This window comes from Chelonoidis abingdonii, chromosome 14 (assembly GCF_003597395.2).
Source record: "Chelonoidis abingdonii isolate Lonesome George chromosome 14, CheloAbing_2.0, whole genome shotgun sequence".
NCBI classification, from domain to species: domain Eukaryota; kingdom Metazoa; phylum Chordata; order Testudines; family Testudinidae; genus Chelonoidis; species Chelonoidis abingdonii.
In genome coordinates, this window is record NC_133782.1 from 9027307 (window position 1) to 9052448 (window position 25142).

Here is a 25142-nt window from a genome sequence, read left to right on the forward strand (position 1 = left end):
GAACTATGGGATAGCTATGGAATAGCTACCCACAATGCAACGCTCCAGAAATCGACGCTAGCTTCGGACCATGGACGCACACCACCGAATTACTGTGCCTAGTGTGGCCGCGTGAAATCGAATTTATAATATCTGTTTTATAAAACCAGTTTAATGTAATTCGGAATTATCCTGTAGTGTAGACGTAGCCTAACTACTGTCAGCTTATCTACATAGTTTGCATAGGGATACTTGTTTGTATATTTTAAATTGAAATAAAATATATCTATTTCTACAGTACTCATCATTGTAGTATCTAGGCACATATACAGGGTTAGACTGTACAGCCCTTACTCAGGTGAGGATTCCTACTGATGTTAATGGGGCTACTCATATGAGTAAGGATTCACCAATGTGAGGAGAGCCCAATCTAGCCCATATAGTGATGTGTTTGAATTGAGCAGAAATGAAAATAACAGACTAACAGTGCTGGCTGTGTGCCACTGTGCATGCAAAGAAATGGCCATTATCATCCAACAGGTCTTTTCTACTTGATGTCATGGACGGACACTGTGAAAGCTGTTCCAAACAGCCTTGCTAAAGTGTTGCAAGCCTGACTGTTCCACTTCTGGGTCAGCCACTGCCAACCATGATGAATTACAAGGTGGTTTTTAAGATGCAGAGCTAGAATGAGACGACCAAACCATTTTTCCTCGTAACCCGAAACAGGATTTGAAGCTGTCATGGGTTTCTGATAATTAATACGACTACTCAGCACTTTACTTCTGCAAAGCACGGTATAGGCATGAACTTAGTGCATTTCTGATCTGAAGAGCAAGTGCAAGAACACAATGAACAAGCCAGACCTCATTAAAAGAGAACACACGAACTGATGAAGCACAGAACATTGACCAAACCCAGGTAATGTATCACATGCTGAAACACATCATCTGAAAGATGTATTTGATATAATTGCACTAAAATATACACATGACCTATGAATACCAGTAGATTACCTGTTGAAATAGAAACATTTCTTATCACTTCAGGTACAATATCTATTAAATAAAATATACCACCTAGTAAATCATGTCAATATTAAATCAAGTTTGTTACACCTGTTGAACAACTCTCCCAAGCAACTGATTGAATTATCATGCACAGATAGTGCTGACAAGAGTACTGTACATTAGCTCTTCAAAACTAATGTGCCAAGTTCATATCTCAACTGAGTCAAAGTTAACATATGACATGGCATAGTTGATCTACCATTAAAAAGAAGATACCAAGAATCTGAACTTGAGAGTGCTTGCCTTCCAATTTACAACAAATGCAGCCTTCTGAACATGACTTTGTCAAGTAATGCAAATTTATTTCAACCAGATGACAGTTGAATATATGAAATAGGAAGGCATCCGTTGCCCTTATCTCCTGCCTACCTGAGACAGAGGGTATGCGTACATTAGATCTGATGGGGTAATTCCAGCTCAGGTAGACATACCCACACTAGCTCTGATTGAGCTAGCATGCTAAAAATAGCAATGTGGCCATGGCAGCGCAAGCAGCAGGTGCAAGCTAGCTGCCCAAGTATGATTCCATCTGACACCCTGGGCACGTACTCGGGGCAGCTATCCCGTCTCACTGCTAATGCTGCGACGACTACACTGATTGATCAGAACAAGCATGGGTATGTTTTCCTGAGCTAAAAATTACATCTCCAGCCCCTGCCTAGACATACCCTATGAGTGTCACTATGTGAAAACGTCCCCTTCAGATTGATTGGGCTTTCTGTGGGATGTGCACACGATTAGAGGAAGTGATAAAGAAACCATTAAGTGCAAGATAGAGCCTTACAGAATATATTATGTCCAGAGGAGCAGGGCTGGTAAAGATGATTAATCCACTTAGTGCAGAATGAGAGTTTCTATACAGGGGGTTAGAGTGGAATAGCTTTCATGCTTCATATTCACATCTTTTAGAGACTGGGCATTAACTTTCCCAAGCCCTAAGATTGTTCGGTTTGGAAATGATTACTAAAGTGCAGTTCTGCATTGAAAACTTACTATGTAAAACTGGCTTTGTGGGGTTCTTTGTATCTCAGTGACTCGAGATCATACTGTATATACCCATTTGATAAGGAAAAATAAAATTAAAAAAAAGATTATATTTGTATCCCTAAATACATGCATGCACCCAAATGTTTAGCTCTGCAAAGTCATCCCAGGATCTGACTGGCAAGGTGGATTCTTTCTGGCTCAGATGTTAACAATAAAGAACTGTAGACTAATTGCTGCTCTCGCTTTCCCTTTGTCTTCAACCTCTGATCTCTCTCACATCTGTGCAACCTCATTTCTGTGCAGTAAAGATTGGATTTTCACAGTGTTAAGATTTACAATTGTGCAACCAAAATCTGAGAACAGTCGCACTCAGACCTCTTTGAAAAGATGGCCTCTAATACTTCCATGTTACAACTGAATCATAACTACCTCTATTCTAAGCTGGGTAAAAACAAGACTGATGTTTATTAATTAGACTTAATGCAGAGTTAATGGGGCATTTATCAAAAAACAAAAAGCCTTCCACTCTGTCCTTTATGCCTCATACCAACGCAATAAATAAGTACATAAAATAACCCCCACCCTGTCTGTTCTTGTGTAGAAAGAGACACGCTAAAACTTCAAACTTCATGCAGTTTTCAGTGATAACATTAATTCTTTATTGAGCTGTGTCTTATAGTTTATGGTTTTAAATGGCTGGTAAATGTTGCAGAATCATTAAAGGTTGGTTAACCTTCTCAGTCTAATTTTGTCTTACAAGATACTTAATTTAATCATCTCCCCATAGAAAAGGAATGAATCATTATCTGCAGACATGTAGTGATGAACATATTACATTAGATCTTCATTAACCCAAGTTAATAATGGCCTTGAACTGATGCAATCCTCCCCTTCCTCCTTATTTCCCCCCCACAAATTGCAAAGCTCATGTAGTGAATGCTCTACATACCAATGATTGGCAGAAGAATAAAAGGATCACTGATGGAAAGTTCATGCTTTAAAAGTGGCATAAAATTTGTAATGCTCTCCTAAAACTGACAATTTCTCATTTAAAAGCATCCTGATAATTGCTCTCTTATACTCCCTGGGTCAGATTCTCAAACCCTTACGCATGTTGAATAGTAACATACTCTTCAAGGAATACCATTCATTCCAAGGAAACCTCTTGCAGAATAAGATATGGCTCAGAGAATAAGGACGGCAAAATCTGGTCCTATATTTGAACACACCGGGATACCAAACCTGAATATGTTCTCTGGGTGCTACAGTTATACGAATACTTCTCCTCCATTTACAATAATAACTTTTAAATATTGCTTCAGTGTTGAAGGCAGCAACCATTGGAAAAATCTCAGTTCCAGGCTGAATCAGTCCATTATCCAGCTTGAACTTGTGTATGAAAATTGCACTTTGCCTTTGTTCTCCTCTTCTTGATGATTTCATTGTGATTCCAGCAAAAAGTGAAACGGACAAGACTCTTGTTTTGAGAAGCAACTTGTCAAATTCTGCCAGTTTGCAGGACAAGAGCATGATTTTCATCCAGCCGCCATGCTCAGGGACAGATTCTTAATGTAAGCAAAAGGCACCAATGGAGCCACAACAACTCACAAAGAATCTGGCATTGGCATTTTAGGTCCACTGAAGCTCTTGTTTTGGAGGGCTGATATTCTTTTAAACCATCAAGGGAATAGTTGAAAGCAGAAAACATGCTTATACGATGGTAGGACATTTTGGGCCTTGCCACTTTTAACCAGGATCCTTTACAACTGAAATAAGTGCAAGAGTTACACTTCCCTGTAAATGGTGCACATTACGGCTGTGACCAGCTGTGTTTGATATACCAAAATTCAGGTCCTTCATGAAGCATTGTAGAACCCGAGAACAACCTGCAGGGGGGTGGACCACCTGCTCCAGCCTGGAAGGGGTTGAAAAAGCTGATTAGGGGAAGTGGCTGCAGCTGGGGCCATGCCCCAAACTGAGCAACAGGGCCTTATAAGAAGGCCAGGGAAGCCAGAAGGAGGAAGCTCCCTCTGCCTGTAGAGGGAGAAGGGCCTGGTTGCAGGGAGCTGAACATAGGGTACCTGAGTGGAGCAGGGCTGGGGAAAGGCAGAGGAGCTGGGGAGCTCCTGACTGGAAAACCCCAGGCTGCAGCCTAGCATATGGCCAAGAGGTACTGGGGGTTGCAGAGGGCAGCCCAGGGGTAGGCCAAGGCAGCAGGTCCAAACCCAACCTTGCCAGTGATGAGTAGGCTGATACTGCAGTCTACCCCAGGGCGCAGGGGCTAGACAATGACTGGCAGTAGCCATATACTGAGGCGAGGTGGGAATAGTGGGTGGGGGTCCCCCTGGGAGGGGGAGACCCAAAGAGAAAGGGGTTACTGCTTGAGGGGAACACCCCAGCTAACAGGGCACCGGGAACCTGAGAGGGACACGGGGGCCAGAGGACAGGCGGATCACCGGCTTGCAGAGGGTGCTCTGGAGCTGGAAGAGCTAATTCCCGGAAGTCACCAGCAGGAGGTGCTGCAGGGGTGAGTCAGCCCGTCTACACAACCCTATACATATGAATATGAAACAATAATACCTCTTATACAGCACTTTTTAATCAGAAGATATTTTTAGAAGATGTTTTACAAGGGAGATCACTGACCATATCCCCATTTTACAGATGGGGAAACTGAGACACAGAGGGGAAGCAACTAAAGTCACCTAGAAGAAGAGCTGGGAATAGGACCTAGATCTCCTGAGTCCAGTCCAGTATTTTCTCTACTTGGAGTTAACAACATATAAAATCAAATCAGAATCAGAATAGCCCTGGTTAAACTAAGCATTATATTTTGACCTAGAGACTCTCATAAGTTCGAAACTTTCTCGGGTGAAGGAACAGGAGTCTTGTCATTGATGTCAATGGGGCCAGGATTTCACTCCTTGTATTTTGTCAGATACCATGATCATTCAAAGTTTTAAACATAGGAAAGGGCGACAGACACGAGTGCAAAGCCGTAGCCTGTGAGAGGAAGAAGGAAACAAAATAAACCTACTATTTTAGTCAAATAAGGAGAGGCAAGACTTGGATGCCACTGAAATGCCAGAATAACTATTTTCAAATCAATGAAGTATTGTCTGGATAATCAATGTAATGAATGAAGAATAGGGAGAGCTGTCATTACTAAACGGCGAAGCAGTGAAGATGATAGAAGAGGCAATTTAGAAGATATGAACTTGAGGCCAGCATAGAGACAACCGCTGTAGTATCTAAGACTAAAGCTCAACCGTGCACAAAAAATGGATTAAATAGATGATAAAAAGCCATTTTTACATTCTCATTACCCCAAATGCAAAATGAGAAAAAGACCCACCAAATTTATGCAGTAGTGTCATCAAAATAAATAAATAGTGTCAACTAAATGAACAAATGCAAGGCATGGAGATGAGACAGATGCTTGAAATTCTGTTGCAGATGTAATAAATTGCAAATACGTCTAATCTAAACTGTATCCTGCATCACATAGACAGAAAAGTAAAGTAGAAGCAGCACTTCTCTTTCAGATGCTGCTCCCTGGGGAGTAGCTGCTAGCTCCTGGCATGCTCTTTCACCATTATTTTTTTGTAATCAATGGCATATTTTGACCTTGCAAGCAATTAACCTAATTCACAGAGGATGTCACTCCCTAATTACTGGAGACATCAGATTGTCAGCCTCAAACAAGGCAAAAAGAGACAACCTAATGTGAATAAAGAGAACAAGTGGGTCTAGAGAGATGATAGAAAAAATCAGAAAGGGGGCTGTCATCTGGAACTGAAGAACAAAATAAACATCTTGGGAAAGAAAACTAATGAATGCACTGAGTACAGATCATACGGAGGTATAGCCAGATTTGAGGTTAACTCTTGTATGATTTGGGAATGTAGTCTGCAGCCTGGTGAGACTGAAAGAACCACAGAGAAGTTATATGAAGTAAAACCCGAAGATAGGCAAAATAGACTTCAGTTAACAAATGGATGAGCCTCAGCTTATGAGGCAGTTTAATAAATGGAACCTCTTGTTTCTCACAGTAAACTCAAAAAGTGGAATAAGAGAGATTTAGGACAAAATATTCAAAACTATAAGCAACCAACACAATTTGCATAAAAGCATGAATTTATTTGCATGCCTAATTTGCACATGCACATATTGCACAGCTATAACTGTGCATGCAAACAGAAAGACAGATGTCCGATGGCAAGTGCATATGCAAATAGTGAAATTATGCAAACATTTCTCTACAAAATCTGGGCCTCCACACATACTGCACAATACCATTGTGTATCTTGAATTTTCACTAAGAAAGTGGTCTATACAATTATAACATATAGTTTCATAATTTCCAAAAAAGAATTAAAAAGTGTTAGGCTTTTTTCACAACAGGGTGGAAATTAAAGTGCACAGCAGAAAATCTATCCACATTTCTCTGCAGAATTGAGCTATGTGAGAGGCCATTAATGCAACTAAAGAAACAAAATATACAGTGATGGTACCTAAGATTCAACAGATTGAGAACTGGAAGAATGTATCAGGGCAACTATACCAGTTTGTTCCCTCCATGGTCCAGCAAGAGCTCCCACTCTAGGGCCCCAGATCCTCAGCTGTCAGCTCTCTTGAGCAGAGACCCATGTCTCTCTTGAGCCTGACTGGAGTTTTTCCCAGCCTGCACAGTTCAATACCTGCACTGTGATATTCTCAGCATCCCAGACTGCCTAAGCAGGCCAGTGTGTGTGCTTTACTTTCTCTCCAAAGGTTATGAACAGCTGTAATTGCCAGCAATCACAACTTACCACACATCTCTTTATAAGCAAGCACATTTATTCTTACAGTGAAAGCATTACAGAGAAACATATTAAAAAAACTACAAACATGCTAATAAGCTTACCAGAGATCTCCTCCCAATTCCAACAAGGGCTCTGGTAGGAGTCAGTCCTTCAAACCACACAAAGGAGTTTTCTGTGGTTACAAGCTTTCACAGCTTTAGCTCAGAAATGGCACACCAGTGAACAGATAGTCTTTCCCTGATACAGCTTAGGCCTATGAGATTGGTCTCATGTAAAAGGTGATCAGCAGACAAAAACAGGGCATAGTTTCAAAAGACTGGATTTTTGCATAACCAGAGGTGAGGGATTTGCATTAACTTCTCCTTAGGTATTTTCCAGGAAGACATGTATTGTCTGAAAAGACCATTCATGTCTGGCACATTGTTTGATATAGTCCTTTGTTCATTCAGCCTTCTCATCACATCTCTCCCCTAGAGAAGTTGCATACAATCCTGGCCCAGAATAATATATAAACTTTGCATTTAGTACAGTAGACCCAAAGAGACAAACTTAAGACAATAAGGTTTTTCAAGGATATTGAGGGAAACTGCTGGATCGGTTACAGCAGCTGCACAGGATGTCTCCAGAAAAGATGCAAGATTTGTTTGACACCTATTCCATCTCTTCAAGCATATTTAGTTATTTTCATTTGCTGTTGACTGATAAGACTTGGTGATGCTAGGTGACCAGGTAGGGCCAAAGTTCACTGACTTCAATGCAGTTAGGTCAGCAGAAAATTTGTCCTTTAGTCTACAAGGTGAAACTGTGTAGACTGCATAGTTTTCTTGCAGAACATGTTACACACACACACACGCGCGCACACACACATGCACAAAACCAGTGGCAGATTTAATAAAGGACGAGATTCGTGATTGTTTTTGACTATTAACTACTTGCTGGAGGACCACTGTAAGAATAGTTAGCATGATGCTTCACAACTCTCCACTGCTATCAACTTATTTGTTTCTATTCTTTTAAATAATGTGTCTTGATTATGTTTTCCCATAGGTATATGGTACATTATTTGTGGTTGTTTGGTAAAAACATTGCAGTGGATGGGCTACTGCATTGCTATAATTTATTTCCAGACTGGTCTCAGAAGACTATTTCAACCAATTTTTCTTTATATCAACTTGGCCATTTTCTTTGAAGGGAAAAGTATCAGAGTTTTTGGATGTGGATTTTTTTCTTCTTGAGCCCTATAATTCACTGCATTGCTACTGGGACTGGCTGTTTCTATACTAAAAAATAAGTAAGCAAACTATTTCATAACTACCCAGTTTTCACACAAAATGGAAAGCAGTAAAATGTGGTTGCATATGAGCACTTTCTTATCTCAGAATGGTGCATGGCTGACCAAAAGACTTGAAAGAAGATATTGTCTGTCCTAAATTTATGTGCAACGTGTCAAAGAGAGAAGAGGGTGGGTCAGATGAAGCCATTTTTAATAGTTTACAAAATGCAAGGATGAGATTAGCCTCTACCGAAACTGAACAGATTGAGGTAGCATTAAGATATTTAAATCGACTGTATGATGAACATAGCGATAATGCATCTGGTAAGACTGAGAAAACTGCTGAATCAGATTCTGTTAATAAGGCAATTAGATGAGTTTTTAAGTGTTATCCCTTTAAGGATGATGATACTTTTGCTATTTCTATGCTTTCCTAGCTCTAATGCTGATTAGGAAGAAAATGCAATTAGAAAAACACACTCTCACGCAGGGTAGGATCCCCCACAAGATTTCACTATATACATAGTAATGTGGAATTTGATCATGAATGGTAATAATGACTGAAGTGAATAAATCTGGCTGATGTTGAGAGAGGCAGATTCTTCTCTTGCTGAGTGACACTTAAATTGCATCCATTTTAGGTCTCTTTTTTTCCATTTGGTAGAGAACAGGCTTAGACTTTTAAGGGTACAGGTATCATTAATTTTGTCCAAAAAAAATAAGAATAATACTAGACAATTTCAAGAGTCAAAGAAGTAGCTTATATGTTTGAGATACTTTCATCATATTTCTGGGTCTACACCCACTCACCCCACACATGTGCTTTGACATCCAGTTTCAAGTATAAGTCTTTTTTTCACTGTGGATCAGATCCTCAGTTGTGTCATTCACTGTAGTTCCACTGAAATCAATATAGCTTATGATGAAGACCTGGCCCTATATAGTCACATATACACATTGATGCTGGGATGTGGTAAGTGATAACCCACTGTTTCCAGTTCATGAGTATGTTATAATGTCTTTGACTTGTATTTTTCTGAGTACTCCTAATTTAGTAAGGCTCTGATAGGACAAAGCACTTGCAGACGTGCTTAACTTTAAGCACATATTTAAGTTCATCCTCATTCAGCAAATTGCTTAAGCAAGTCCGATTGGCTTAAGCAAGACTTAGGCACACATTTAAGTGCCTTGCTGAATCAAGGCCTTAAATAAAGAATAACGAAAATGATTTGCCTCCAAGCTTGTAAAACAACACTGACTGTATTAAAGTTGCGATTATTAGCTTCAACATAGTGTTTTTTGTATTAATTCAAATTCAAAAGGGAAGGAAGTGTTTTTCACTTACTGTCTCCTGCCAGCATTTAAAAATGATTGTTCTTATTGCCACTGACTCTGGAACTTTACCTGTGCCATTTTCATTTCCTCTCTCACAACAATTTTACCACCTACGACACTCCCCCCACTTGTAATTTAAGTGGAAATACAACCTTCAGGGTGATGAGCATCTCTTTGCTAACTGTGCTATGAGGTGAATGAGAGGAAAGAGCCAGGAATTCAGAACCTCAGTGCTTCATACAAGTCTATGTATAAATGCAATTCTATGCCTTGTAGGATTAATTTCACAAGCCTTAAATTGCAGTTTAATTTGAAAACTAATTCAGCCCCATAATTGGCTTTTCTGTTCAAATCATTGAGGCTAAAGATTTAAATTCTTAATATTCAGATGACTTTCAAGTATCTCGCCCCATCTGTGCATTAGTCCATGGTGTTAATCTCTCAAGGGAATCTCTGCTAGCATAGAAATAAAATAAACAAATAACTGGGGCACTAATAGCATAAGCTGCTTTAAAAATAGAATTATATAGAATATTTATTTTTATGAGATTTCTTTAACTCAATTTGCTACATGTAGATTTTGCTCCCAGCTATTTAATTTTTTAGGTGACATCAATATCAAGAGTCACACTATCAGAATTGCACGGAGTTAGGGGGAGGCAGCGAATTTTAATTACAACATTTTTCACTTAAAGAGTATCAATTATAATGTTCTGTTCCTTTGGAGGTTTACCCATGATGCTTAGAGCTTCCAGTTCATTCAGGAGTAAGAAACTGGTGTCAACTGTGCCCTTCAGCTTAACAAAATGCTAAAAAATCAAATGAAGAATAGGGAGAGGTGAAATTCTGGCATCATGGAAGTCAATAGGAGTTTTGCTATGGACTTCAAAGGGTCCAGTATTTCACCTAGGCCATAGGTGGGGGGAGATAAGGGATGGGTTAATATTAAAATGACTCCCACATAGAGCTTGTAGGAAATCTTCCAACTGAAGGTTCTTCCAGAGGAAAATGCCAATTTGTCAAAAGTGAAACTTTTTTTTTCTTACAAAATTTTGACAAAATTTCATTATGAAAAAACAAAAACAAAAAGCTGCTGAGTGAAGCATTTGGATAAGGTTGATACTTGTTAGACTTTTTTGGAGCAGAATGTTTTGATTTCCCATTTCAAAACATCTTTCATTTCAATTTTTTAAAATATTATATTATATAATATAACATGTAAAGTCAAAATTGGAATGAAACATTTAGATTTTATCAAAATACAACATTCTGATCACACTGAAATTAAACTTTTGCCACAATTCCATTTCATGGGAAATTTCATTTTTTTGTTTTGTTTTCATTCTATTTTGGAAGGGAAAAAAATTCAAAATCACAGAATTTCCCATGAAATGGAAAATCCAATTCCCAGCCAACATTACTCTTACAAGATATCCCTAGGATCCCGCAATCCTGTACAAGAACTGCTGTAAAACTCTAGTAGCTAAAGTTTGTATCAGGCAGTAACTGGTAAAAATATTTGCAAGAGGATTCTGTGAAGCATGGTAAGAAGAAGAAGGATTTTTTCCTCTGGCTATTACCCAGTAAGCTAGTTTGCCCTGGTTCACAGAAATAAGCTTTAAAGGTACAAGAGAATTCATGCAGCACATACTACATTCAGAAAAGAAGCTGTGCAATCCATACAGCTTTATCAGCTCTTGAAAGGAAAGTTCTACAGTTATGAGGGAACTAGAACTTCGCTGATTAAGGCTGCCGGAGGGACCAGGGGAATTTCAGCGCTAGCTTGCAGCAGCGTTTTTTAAACTTAGCTGTGTTCTTCATATAGAGGCAAAGTTCAAAGAAGCAGAACATTATTCAGTGTGAGTAAAACACGGCCTTTTAAGATACACTTTCAAACAGTGGTGCATTAAATCAAAAACAACTTGAGTGTCTGTGTGGGGGGTGGGGGGGAGATGATTCTGTGGGGAAAAATATCACACATAACTATTCATGTTCTGTGTTTGTTTGGAAGGCTCTGCATTTTAAAAACTAAAGGGTTCATCTGCATACCCTTAGACTAAATAAACTAGAAACCGCAAGGAAGAATTTATTGCAAAGTATCAAAGAAGGGAAAAGAGATACATTTCAATACAGCATCTAGCACACATTTGGGGATTGTATAAGGACCAGAGAGTGACACCCCTATTCATACAGAGTAGTACGTTACTCTGCAAGGGATAATTCCATTAATTTCAAAGGGACTACACATGGCATATGGTACTATTCAATATAAGGAGAGCAGAATCTTACTCGATAATAATAGATTATAATTAATAATACATGAGCTCCGGTCAGCATTCCTGTCCAGGTCTGATTACAGTGGTGACTGGCACCCCTCAGACAGTACATTCTCTGGAAACTTGGGCAGTCTGTTGGAGAGTGCCATGAAGACCTGTTCAACAAAAATCAGTTCGGACCGTCTTTGAATAAGTCTCTCCATCCTTCTGCACCCGCCTTCTCCTGGCTCTTGGTCAGTCTAGATGGCCAAGGAAGGCTATTTCTATGTTTTAAGGATGTGTAAGTTTTAAACCTGGTGTGACACACAGGATGAACTAGCCACATCGCATATTTGCAATTCATCCACCCTCTGCATTCCCAACATCATGAAGCTCAGCACCTTCTTTTGGATCCTTGGCACAGAACTCTTCAGGCCATCTTTTGACTGGACCTCCACCACTCACAACAAAGGCCAGGCACAGTTTGCTGTGCCTGGGCTCTCCTGAACACAGGGAATGTTCCCTCCTGCTTGTCTCACCAGAGGCAATAGCCACCCCACACGTGACAGGGAGTAAGCAAACGCTAGCTCCTCCTCACTCTGCACTGGAGCTTGCTGGCTGTTGAGAAGGGAGCATGCTGCACTTGGCAACTCTGTATATGCTGCAGCATCCTCTTGAGGCACAATCCCTTCTGCAGCTCCCCCTGGGCTGGGGCAGCTCCACTCTGCCCCTTACTCAGGGATGTGCTGTAACGGCACAACAGAGTTCTTTGTTGTCACTTCAGAGGTGATCTGGTCTAGTGATCCTGTTAATCAGTCTCACAGGGGCTTTCCCTTGTATTTCAAGGTCACTGTGCTCTGCTCATCTGCATATATTTTATTCTCGCTGGGAAATTTCCATCGGTCAGATCTTGAGTTCTTTACTATTTTCACTTGAGCAAAATTTCCACTACGTTCAACAGGATTTTGGCCCATGGGTAGTGGTTGCTATTAAAGTCAACACTTATCCAGGATAATACAGTTACTTTCCTAAGTAGCAAGTGTCAGAAAGAGTAATCAAGGGGCTAGTCAGAGATGAATAGTCAAAGTCCCGAGAAGGAGTTCAATAGGAGTGAAATGTACCTTTCATGGCAATGAATGCTGATCTGCTACATCACATAAGACTTTTTTTTTTTCAGCTTGCTTGAAGCAGAACTGTGTGAGTCTAAACATATAATGTAATAAATTGTTGAATCAACGGTGAACATATTTTGCCTTTTGTTTTCTGTAGGAATATTTGTTATACCTTTCATTTGTCGATTGTTGTGATGAATAATTAGCAATCCTGGCTGCAGTTTTTTTGCATTTCCGAAGATCTAGTGTCATACTCTCTTATTACTGTAATGTCCTGATATAACTTGAGTGAAAAAGTATGTTTTCAAGTCTCTGGGAGCTTCATGCTTAGCTAAATATGAGGTGTACTTCATTTTAGCTATATATATGTTGTCAAGTAATATTCCTTAATTTGAACATTAGAGTTCAAATATAAGGTACTCGCATGAAATCCTCTAAGCTTAATCTCCAGTTTAGATCTGATAGGCTGCCACCAGGTCAGGAATTATAGGGCCTGACCCCCCTTTCCTCTCTCTGGTGTCCCCAACCCTTCCTTGGTGGGACACCCAGATTCCAAATCCCTTGGATGCTAAAAGCAGGGGAGAAAACCCCTTCCCCCCTCCTTCCCAGGCTTGTCTCTTGGTCTAGCCTGCGAGTATCAAGAAACCGGTTTCTCTGCTTCCCAAGAGATAAGCGTTCTCTACCCTCAGGACAATTGAGATGCAAAATACCAACAGCTTGGCTTTGCCTTTCCCCGTGCCTGCCTTCCCGTGAGGGAGACAGGTACCTGATATAGAAGGTTTCACTTTCTCTGCCTTACTAGAAAAGAAACTTCCACAGTTTTGAAAAAAAAGAAAGCTTTATATAGAAAAGACAATACAGACTAATAAATTGCATAAACATTTATACGGCTCCTACTAAAGAAATCTGAATACCCAGTCTGATTTAAAAAAATAGCCAATTTAAATAGACCAGCAATCACACACAGTAAGTACAAAGCAAACATATCATAGCCGATTTTACTTTGTTCCCGGTTTGTACTCACTGCCCCTTATAGAATGAGAGAAGATTGGAATCAGCAAGGTAGCTGTCCCTCACAGCCGAGGAAACAACAAAGACCCAGCAACCACATCTGTAAATACAACCCAAAGCTCCTCACAGCCGAATGGCTTTGGGTTCTTTGTACACAGACTTTTGGTATAATATTTGAGATAAGAAGGAGTTGGAGGAAACCTTGTTTACTCACACCGAGAAACAAAAAGCCCCCGAGTATACAAATTCCCGCCCCTGACTTTAAACAATCCAGTTCTCTGATTGGTCCTCTGGTCAGGTGTTTGGTTACCCTTTCCAGGTAAAAGAAACTTAACCCTTACCTTACCTATCTACTTATGACATATGTCTCCACACAAAACAGTGATGCCTTGGTTTGAAGAGGGTGAGGAGTGCACAGGTTCCACAACCTAACTCTATGATCTCTCCATCATTATCTCAAAGACATAATCTCACAATTATTGACATGTTTCGCAGACACCCAAGTCCCCAGATGGGTTTAGAGAGGCAAGAAACAGGAATTCAATAACTATTACAAACCTTTAAAAGAATACTGATTAAACAAGAAAGGAGGAAAAACAAATGCATCAAAGGCAAATGTAATTGCTTTTGAATAAAACAGACTGCTTCCCATTTACCTGCCTTAAAGGTAGGCATACTGGACTGGGATTCAGAATACCAAAAATCACTGGTATGACCAGAGGCACAAGTATTTTGTAGTCCTATTCTGATTTAATGGCTGATAGGTTTATCTGGATTTCAAACAAGAAAGGGCTGCAATTTACTCCTTCCCTCATCCTAATGAGCAGAACTAGTTAAACATTTGGGAACACTTTCAATACTGATTTATTTTAGAATAAGATGTGAGAAGTCTGATTTGTTATGGAAATCTCATGAGCATCATGGCTTATTTCAATCAGCACTTCAGATCTTGATAACTTATATGTGGAAGCCCCACGTGGCCTTAGCGTAACAGAAGGGAAAAAAACCTTCTCTGTGAAAGAGTCGTCAGAATGATCAGTTCAGTTTCTTTACAGCTCAACTCTGAGGATCAGAATCTGGATGAGAACTTTGAAGCTTTGGTGCATCCCTACCTCAAACATACCAAGAGGGAAGCTATGTAATGTTCTTTCCTCAAGAAATAATGTCACACTTTGTTCCCATGACATGTCACCACAAGAGCCATTCTTCACACTGCTGAAAGACGATCAATCAGGATTGCAATTCACCTTGTTAAAAACAGTGGTCTCCGGAGACTTCTCTATGCCAACTACCTCAGGCAGCAGAGAAGTAATGATAAATGTTTGCTGACACAAACCAAAAGTCATGTGATGTTTAACCCTTCTACATGTAAACAACTGAAGATAAATTTATTCGGGGGGCGGGGAATCTCATTAAGGCTTTAGGAGCGTTGTATTTTATAGCAGTTTACCTAAAAATAGTGGCAATAGTTTTCACAACACAATCTCCACTTCTTCATTAAATAATGAATACATTCATATTAGTTAAATTCAGCAATAAGCTAAAGCAAACCATTTACCATCTTGTAAACTGCCTTTTTATGCTCTACCCCCAATAATGAATCAACAGTATATTTGGAAGGAAAATGTTAAAAAAGGCTACATTTTTCCAAAGACTTCTTAAATGTGCTAATGCTTGCACCATTACCTCAACTGTATATACAAATTAGGTACTCACTGATTTTGCATGAGAACTTGCACACTTAATATTTTTGAAAATCTGGTCTCAGATCTCTGCATAATTCACAATCAGCAGAAAAAACATAGCCTGAGAGCAGACACCATGAAGTCAGTGGGAACCTTGTAATTTACTACAACAATTTTTGGATCAGGTCCCATATGAGTAGTTTTTCCACAACTTGGGACACAGATCTTATTGGACTCTGAGTGGATGGTAAACACTGAGCTTACAAATGATTGGATTACGTTTCAGTCAGCCAGATCTACAGTATTTCAAGCATACAGTCAGGTAAAAGTCAAGATCACTGCAGGGTTTGCTTTTCTTTTTAGGATTCTATCATTATTACTGTACTGATTACATATTACTGTAGAATACTGTAAATGTAACAAACACTCGAGACAGGCAACACCAGGTTTGATTTTACAAAGCGTCAGCAGTTGCTTTTGCAAATAAAACTTCCAAGTAGTGTGATTTGGATGCAGCTCCCATTTTATCCAACTCTACACCTCCTCCCCTTCAATGTTTATGGTGGTTCAGCTAAACTTTTCAAGTTTTCACCAATATTTTACAAAAAACAACAATCCCTGAGCATCAAGAGGAGTCATAGAACATGTGATCAAACCAACTTGTGCTTTATATTTGAAGACTTAGACTTATCATAAGAGCTCTTCCAACTCTACCTGGTTTAGATCCTTCATCAACAGATCCATTATAGACTTGGTTTATAAACTCAGGCCTGTTGTCATTCATATCAATCACATAGATGTAGAGGTCAATGGGGTTCTCCACCTTGTTTCCATTCATATCCACTGCATGTGCCCTCAGCTGGAAATAAACACAGTGGAAGCATAATGTCAATGACAGAATTCATTGGATGAAAGATAGAGTTTTGTCAGCATTGACTTCACCATTTAAATTCTTTCCAAAAATTAAACTATAGGAATGTCATTTTTCCAGTGGAAACCAGACATCGGGTTTTCATCTGGGCGCTGCAGGATACATAACGTTTCACACAGGGCCCAATATTAAAAATCATTTTCAAATAATAATAGTAAATAGAAACGCAAATAACTTTATCAGCTAAAAGAAACATTTTCTCCACGGCTAACAAATCACTACTTTTAAGTAGTTTAAGAAAAGTAGTAATTGTTGCTTGGCAATCTCCAAAGACTAAGTTTTGCTTACTGTTACTAATACCATGATGACATGGGTTTATTTTGCACTGGTCACAAGAACTTCAGTAATGTACCATGGAATCTCACATTGCTTTGTGGCCACAATGACGTGTGGTAATTAATAAGTGAAGAGATCTCATAATTGTTGATACTATTGTTATTATCATTATTTGTATTCTGTAGCACCCAAAGAGCACTAGTCATGTACAGCAACCATGTTCCTAGGTGCGATACAAACACTGAACAAAAAGATGGTCCTTGCCCAATGCTTATTCAATTTCTCCAAAGGGGAGACCCATGTATAGTTAAGAATGGGAAGCCTGTCTCAACATTAACTACAGCATCAGTGATGCAACATTATACTAGCCAGCACTGTACTGCTGAGTTCTCAGTTAAAATGGCACTGGGACCCCATCTTATTAGACCTAACTATTGATAATAATGCTGGAAACCGAGACCATCTGTTTTCAGAATAAAAGGGACAGATACAGCACGTCAAAATGAGTGATTAATAAAACAAAGCAATCAACAATACTCTGGAACAATCAGTAATCAGGTGAGAAAAAATGGATAGCTCCTTCATTATATGCAACAGATGGCTGCTCTAAATGGGTCGTGAACTGAAGGTATTTATTGACGCTGGCTTGGAAGAAGGACTGGCTATGAAAGTCTTGTGTTGAGCCTGAGTTAAGTTGACCAATGGAGAGACATCTGCCTCTGGGAGAGCGTTGCAGCTTTAATTTTGTCACTTTCCCTCATTTCAGTACTAGTGAGCACTGCTGAATCCCTGCACTGACATAAAAATTAGAGACAGTGTTCAAAACTTCAGGGGCAGATTCTGAAATGCTGATGAATGAAGAATGAAAACGCCACATAAAAGGAGATTGGTGAAACTGCTGTCTAGAAAAACAGGACTGTCACTTTAACACCGGATACACAAGTAGGCTTGCCCAATCGGCCCTTAGTGAATTCCTCATATTATACCACCTGCTATCATGCTTTCCCCTACAAGATTCCTAATGTATAACGGCCTAGATGTTGAGATGTGCTGGTACCTCCAGTTCCCATTCATTTCAGTTGAAGCTGCAGATGCTCAGCACTTCTAAAAATTCAGGCACAATGTGTCAAAGAACGTATGTAGTTCTGATGCATAGTATGTAAGAGTGCTAATTGTATTAATATTGATTTCAGTCTTTGCTTTTGCCGAGACTATGATTGATGGGATTTTTCCACTTTGTGTATGTTTTCCAAGAAGGTTTAACAAATATAATCACGTTATATTTGATAGGCTGGACTGAGATTTAATCCAGGGAAGAGAGCAAACTGCCACACAGACTGATGGCGGACATTTTTTTTCAAAAAAAGGTTAAAAATCAATTTTTTTTAAATATTAAAAAGGCTGACTTCATTTTTAATACAGACTATCTCATTTGCGTTTCCTGATTCTTAGTGCTCTTAATATTTGCATTTCATGCCTACGTATAAACTGCTCTGACTTGTGTCAGCAGAGCTATCCTTCATTATGTCAGATGTAGCAATTCAATAACTTTTACAAGTCAAAGGTCAGATTGACTTTGAAAAAAAGTAATTCTGAGCTAAAATTAAAGTTATTATCTTCAAACTGAAGCCTCACTGGACTTCTTCTTGCTGCATTTTCAGGAGCAGAAACGGCTCTATTCAGAGATAAAGCAGAGTGCAAAGCCGGTATCTTTCTTTTTCAGATCTGGCTCCTCATCTCCCCAAATTTTAATTACATTTGATAGCTCTTGTTTGAAATCTCCAGAAGTAAGTAATTTCTCAGCACTGCACGTCTATCTGCTTGTCACACACATATGCCCATGTACATATGCATATGTTTCTGATTCACTCAAGAAAAAAATTCAATAAGCAAGACCGTAGTTATCTCACTAAACCTGCAGTGATACACACGCATGAGGCTCCCCTGCTCCATGGTAACATCAGCATTAGAGCCTCAAACCTGAATTCTGAAGGTGAGAACAGTACTTGAGAGTATGGACAGCTGAGCTCAGGCTTGCATGATGGATTGAATTTGGCGATACGCACCCTTTGATTTAACATGCAATCCAAACATAGAGCACTGCCATCCCATTGCTGATCCCCCTGCACCCCTCCGGTTTGCATTGATGACTGGGTGCCCTCACAGTTCCTCTTATGTCATCCCCCTTGTGTGGTTGTTACTGCCTCCTTTCTGACCATTTTTTTCTCTCTCTCTCCCCCTCCTTTTTGCCTGTTTTCCTTGTCCTTTTTTGTGTATTTTTTTACTCTTTCTGTGCTCTTTTGGTTGTTCTCACTTGGCAATGACCTTCCTCCATATTCTTTTGTAGGCTATATGCGCCTTACCTGAGGGTCAGGACCATCTGCTAGCGTCAACTACAGTTGACATGAACTCCCTGGGAAAGAGATGCTCAAGTCTAGCAGGCTGCTGTCTGAGTCTATAACAATGCACAACAAGAGTCACTCCAGGGGCTGGCTACATTAGAGTTCTTTGCAGGAGCAGGGAGGGAAGACAGGTGGCTTTCAAGGGGTCACCTGCGGCTTTGAGGCATGTTTAAAGGAGGGACAGGGTGGAGCAGATATTAGGGAGCTTTCCTTGCCCTCTTCCATCTTCTCTTCTGTCCTGCAATCCCTCCCACCCTCCACCCTCGAACTAGTGTGGAGCTCTCAAAATAGGAAACACAGACATACCACATCATCATGAAGCCCAGCATATTTTAAATTTTCTTGCTCCACAAGTATATATGACTATGACTTATTTATTCAGTATGCATGATTTAGTCTCACACAGTGCTCAGCAGGCAGGGCAGCAATCAAGTTCCATCTGCTATATGATGGATGATGTGATAAGACAACGGATGGGATTAGAAGTTGATACACTTAAGTGCTTTTTCATAGTATGTGAGCTGTTCAGGGGGGAAGGGCGAAGAAGGTGACTAAACAACCGTCATGTTTGCTTCTGACAACTGGAACGGAGCACACTCAGATTCAGGAAGGGACTAAAGTCTTCTGGAACTGAGAAACCATTGTCTGAAAGGCCACAGCCTTGGGTAGAAGAGAAGGTAGGAGCACACCAAAGCATTCAAATGGGAGACCATCAGGTGGAATTTCGATTGGGTTCTTGGAGGGGTATTTAGTAACTGTTTATTAAGGTTAAAATTAAACATTAAAGTTGTCACAAAGTGAAAAGCATGGTCTTGGCTGAAGGTTAGAGAAATAATAAATAGGAACAATGGAAAATGTTGGAATCCAACAGCTATTGTATCGGATTCATAAATATAAATAAAGTCTAGCTAGTGATCCAGATCCTCTGTTAGTGGAAGTAGTTATAGTTCCATTTCATATCAGTCAAAGAGCTGGCCAGTCCTCTTGAACAAATATTTTTAAAAGTATGACAGTCTTCATTGACGTATTTAGGCAGCAGCTACCACTGGTCTCTGTGTTTTCTCCACAGACAATTTCTAGCGCAAATGTAGCTGTTGGCATACAAATGCTTCAGCATCATGATTATTGATGACACTGGAGGCTGGTGCTATCTGAAGGTAGTTAGTCAAAGTCAACACAGTGAAATGTGTTAAATATAAATACTACTTCTGCACTAATACAATTAATATAAATATGTATGATCGGTAAGTGACAGATCTTTTTTAAAAACTAGGAATACAATTCTGTGCCTAATTTGCACACACTTTATCATGATTAAACATGTAAATCGAGTTCTTATGGCACAAATGACCAGAATTACACATACGCTTTTGTAAACGTGGTTCAAAATATTATTGCAAATAGTACTGGTTTCTCTAGGTCAAATTCCTTGTTTCTAACTGTCTTTTTGTCTCCCAGAGACAGGTGGGTTAGGTAATATCTTTTATTATACCAACTTCCGTTGGTGCAAAAGGCAAGCTTTCGAGCTACACAGAAACAATGAAGAGCTCCGTGTAAGCTTGTAAGTTGGTCTTTTTCACCAACAGAAGTTGGTCCAATAAAATATATTCTCTCATCCCCCTTGTCTCTCTAATAATCTGGGACCAACATGGCTACAACACTGCAAATATTTTTTGTCTCCCACACAGTCTAAACCAATCTCCCCTTGTCCAGACATCTCTGACTGAATGATATTTCATAAAAGTGTTAATGGAAGCAAAGTGCTGGTTGGGACTATTCCACCCTATATCTATATTTAAAACCAGGCACATAAATGAAGCATGTTAATTGAATATCGTTGCCGGACTGCTAAATATTAGGTTTTATGGTGATGGTGTTTTGTTAACAAAGCTTGAAAATACGTGAGAGACCAACCAGTCTGTTTGCCCTTCACTACTGACTGCAGTTTGATAGGAAGTTCTGGCACCTGAAATAATCAGAAAAGCACCAGGAGGCACTGATCTGTCCATGAGTGCAAGTACAGAGTCATCACCTACAACACAGAGAGCTGATGAGAACTCAGGTTGACCAGGATCAAGAGAAGTGATCCAAATTAAACACTGGTATCTCCTGAAAGTTATTTGGCACTGTTTAAAAACTGAGACACACAGACACCCATGTAACAGAGAACGTACTGCTGCAACGAATCAGAGCCTTGGAAAATCCATCCCTCTGAAGCTCAAGAGAAATATTAAAAGCTGACAGGCGAGTTCTGCTTCAGAACTACCAAAATAATTAAAAATTGATATGGTTCATCTCGGAAAATAGGTGGGTTTCATCAGGCAAATGCTTTCTAATGTGGAGAATTAAAAGATGAGTGCTTTAGAAAGAGCAATCTTGACGCAATCAGGATAATTATACAAAAAAGTATACATGGAAAACATGGGAGTTAATGAAACAGAACTCTGGCATGTGTCCTCCCTAATTCTCAGGAAGATTTTTTTTTATTGACTTTTAGGTTATTTAGAAATAAAATAAACATGGACAGCATGTGATGCCAACAGAGATGCTGAAAAGATTTAGCTCCACGTGGGGCTGTAAAGAAATGGAGCTGCATATATCATACAAAGCCATCACAGCTGAAATGCTAGCCTGTGGCACACAGAAAATAACCCAATATGTTAAATGCTAAAAACCCAACAGCCAGATCTTTACCTGGCGTAGATCAGTATAGTTCCACTGATCTCAAGTGGATTTATACCAGCTGAAAATCTGGCCCCAGGACTCTATTATGTGAGCTAAGAAGAATCTTCATTAGGTATTAATAATACCTAGAGATGAACTGAGCTGTAAAATTCAGACCCAAACCTGAATCTGGATCCAAATTTTCCCAAAGTTCAGATGTGTCTGGGTCCGAGGTCAGGCCTGTTTTTAGTAATATTGGTGCTTATTGGCAGGACCCTCAGATATGAGAAATTGGCATAAGCCCAATTAACTTCACTGGAGCCAAAGAGAAGCCAGCCATAGATGCCAGCTGGGGCAGAAGGAACCAAAGCAGGGACTGCTGTATTGCAGGGGAGGAGGAAACATGGGGTCCAGCCAGGGTCACTCCTCCCTCAGCATCTCCCTGGTCCCAGAACTGTGCACAGTAGCAGGTGCACCAGAATAGAGAGGTCCAAGGGGCTATGACCCTCCCACTTTTCGCCATGGGCTCGCCTCCCTGCCCCTCCTCTTCCTCCTGAGGCCCTGCTCTCAGCCAGGCTGGAAACTGGAGCCTGACCCGGGTAAGAGTGGCCTAGGGAGCCCTGGCAGCTGTGGGGAGCTGCAGACCCTCCACCTGCCCAGGGTGGGCTGGCCAGAGGGTAGCCCTTGGGCCGTGTACCCACACCCGGGCTCCCCACCCAACGCAGATGGAGGGTTCACTCTTACCATGGCCTGGCTATGGATCTTTGGCCCTTGAGGCCCCGCCCCCAGGCCAGCCCAGAAGCCAGAGCCGGGTTGGGGTAAAAGCCATGCAGGCAGTTGTGGGGAGTTGTGGACCCTCCACCTGCACTGAGTGAGGGACTTGGGGCTGCACTCAGCCCCTGCCCGCATCCTGGGCAGATGGAGGAGCCTGGGCTCCCTGGCCCGGCTCCAGCTTGGCTAGGGGATGGGGCTTTGGGGGGAAAGAGAAGAGGCAGGGGTGGGGCTATGGAGGGGGCAAGGCCTCGTGCCCCGCCCTATAGAAAGAATGCATCACACCTGCACAGGAGACTTCCCCGCTCTGAGGGCACTAGGACCAAACGCTGCCTCCCGTCCTCCCCCAACATGTGGCATGGCAGAAAACTACAGAGGGAAGCCAGCCAGACACACCCGCTGGTAGGGGCAGAAGCAGCCAAAGCAGGGACTGCTGGTCCTATGGGAAACTTTCACTAGTTTTGACTGGACTTTCTCTGCCCTGTGCTGATAGACTGTTTGCTTGAATCTTCCCCAGCCCCTCCCTTTCAGTCTCTTCAACTGAGCTTCATTCCACAACTGCCCCCTTACCCTATTCTCCTCTGCTTTCCCCCTTTCCTCCCATGTCCCATCTCCCTTCCATTTTCCTCCCATTTAGCCTATCCTCTCCCTAGTATGCCCACCTAAAGGGAAAAATAAATCCTGCATCTAACATGATGCTTGCGGCCATCCCATTGCTTCCTCTGCTGGGGAGGGGGGGTCACACCTCTTCCCATACCCTGTGTCTGTTGCCTACTTAAACTATAAGCTCTTCAGAGACTCTTCAGAGTTTTTTTGTTCTGAGTTTGTACAACATCAAGTGGAGTCTTGGGGCTCCTAGGAACTACAATAATAATGATGGAGCTATGCTGATTAACACCAGCTAAAGATCTGACTTCTGTCTTCATTGCGTAGTGAGAGAATCACAAACAGATCTAGTTATGTCCCATATAGGGAAGTCTTGCATATAAGCACCCAGTGCCTTTTCTGTCTTCCCGTAACTCTGGGACATTGGCATCACCACAGTGTTTTGGGTTACCACTTTATATAAAGGTACATTTATAAATGGGTTATACAGGGTTAATAAATGCATAATCTATGGTTTAATAAATCACTAACCAATTGCTAAAAAGTCCAATAGGTCAAAAGTTTGTTTATAATCAAGTTTTATAATGATCTATAAATACCTTCTTCTGATGTGCTTACCCCCATTTAAAACATAGAATCACAGAACCATGGGTTTAGAAGGGACCGCAAGTTTCATCTAGTCTAATCCCATGCTAAAACGCAGGATTTGTTGTGTCATACACTACTCCTGCCTGTAATAGGCTTATTATATCTATTAATCATTTATTAACCCTTAATTTGGCTGTGGTTGTTTGGTTATGTCTAGGTCTCTTGCCTTCTAGAAAAGAGACTCCCATGAATGAGATTAAAAAGTCCTCATGGATTCCAGGTGTTAGAAATTAAAGTTGTTTTTTGGGGAAGTGATACCAGTCACTTCATGGCAGCCTTTTCCAAGCTTTCCTGAAATTTCTGGTCTAAATATACTTATAGGATACATTTGTTATATATTATGGATCACATAAGTCATTATTATGGACTAAGTCATTTTTTTTGGCTCAGAGTGTCTTGTACTAGACCTCATAACGGCTCCATCAAAGGGGTTAGCTTGTGAATTATATCAACTGAGCTATTATAACGACCCAGCAGCATTGAAAAAGTATTGAAATACTGAAGCGACATAGGCTCTATCTCAAATACTCCTTTTCCAAAATAATCCCCTTCATTATTTTTACAGGCACCGCAGACAAAATTATTGTTCTTCACAGAGGATAAAATAATTTTGCTTCCGATTCTTTTTTGTCCAGGGGAAATTTCTCTTTCCATCCAACTTAAGAGGTAATCTATTTTCTTTATCCCTCTACTCCTGGCCAGAAGCATTGTTACTCTGGTTAACTGGACACCTGATAAAGCTAACAAAGTGTGCATCTCTGACAGAGCAGTTAGGAATATGATAGTGGTGGATGTAGTCCAGACCATTGCATTGACACTATAGCATCTCCAGCAATAACTATTATGATACCAAAGGATGTGTCCAATGCTGATACAAAGCAATCCATGAAACAACTTTTTGTAGCTGCTGTAGAAAAGAGCTAATGGATAGACGCAGGAAGTACTGAAGTTTTGTGCAACTGGCATGCAAGGAGTACTATCATTTTTAATCAGTTTGTATGACTGTATTTACTATTTGGTTATACTTTGTAATACTTTGTGACTGTAACTGTGCTGTAGATTATAATACAAAGACCAATTACACTGTAATTACACTGCACATAGAACATTTTGGGAGACAGTAGATACTATCGAAGCATCTCTGGTGTTACTAATATTTATTAATTCTCTGATAGTTAATGCAGCAGAGAATCCTGTGGCACCTTATAGACTAACAGAGGTTTTGGAGCGTGAGCTTTCGTGGGTGAATACCCACTTCGTCAGACGCAGGTAGTGGAAATTTCCAGGGGCAGGTATATATATGCTAGCAAGCAAGCTAGAGATAACGAGGTT

At 40.4% G+C, this 25142-nt stretch overlaps 1 protein-coding gene across 2 annotated transcripts in view; it reads right to left on the reverse strand.

Moving 5' to 3' along the window:
- Positions 1 to 25142, reverse strand: part of CDH4 (cadherin 4) — a 706159-nt gene that overhangs the window by 127292 nt on the left and 553725 nt on the right. For both annotated transcript variants that reach the window (XM_032802286.2, XM_032802285.2), the window contains exon 6: positions 16227 to 16371. In XM_032802286.2, coding sequence (XP_032658177.1) covers positions 16227 to 16371 — 145 coding nt within the window. The remainder of the gene's footprint in view (positions 1 to 16226; positions 16372 to 25142) is intronic.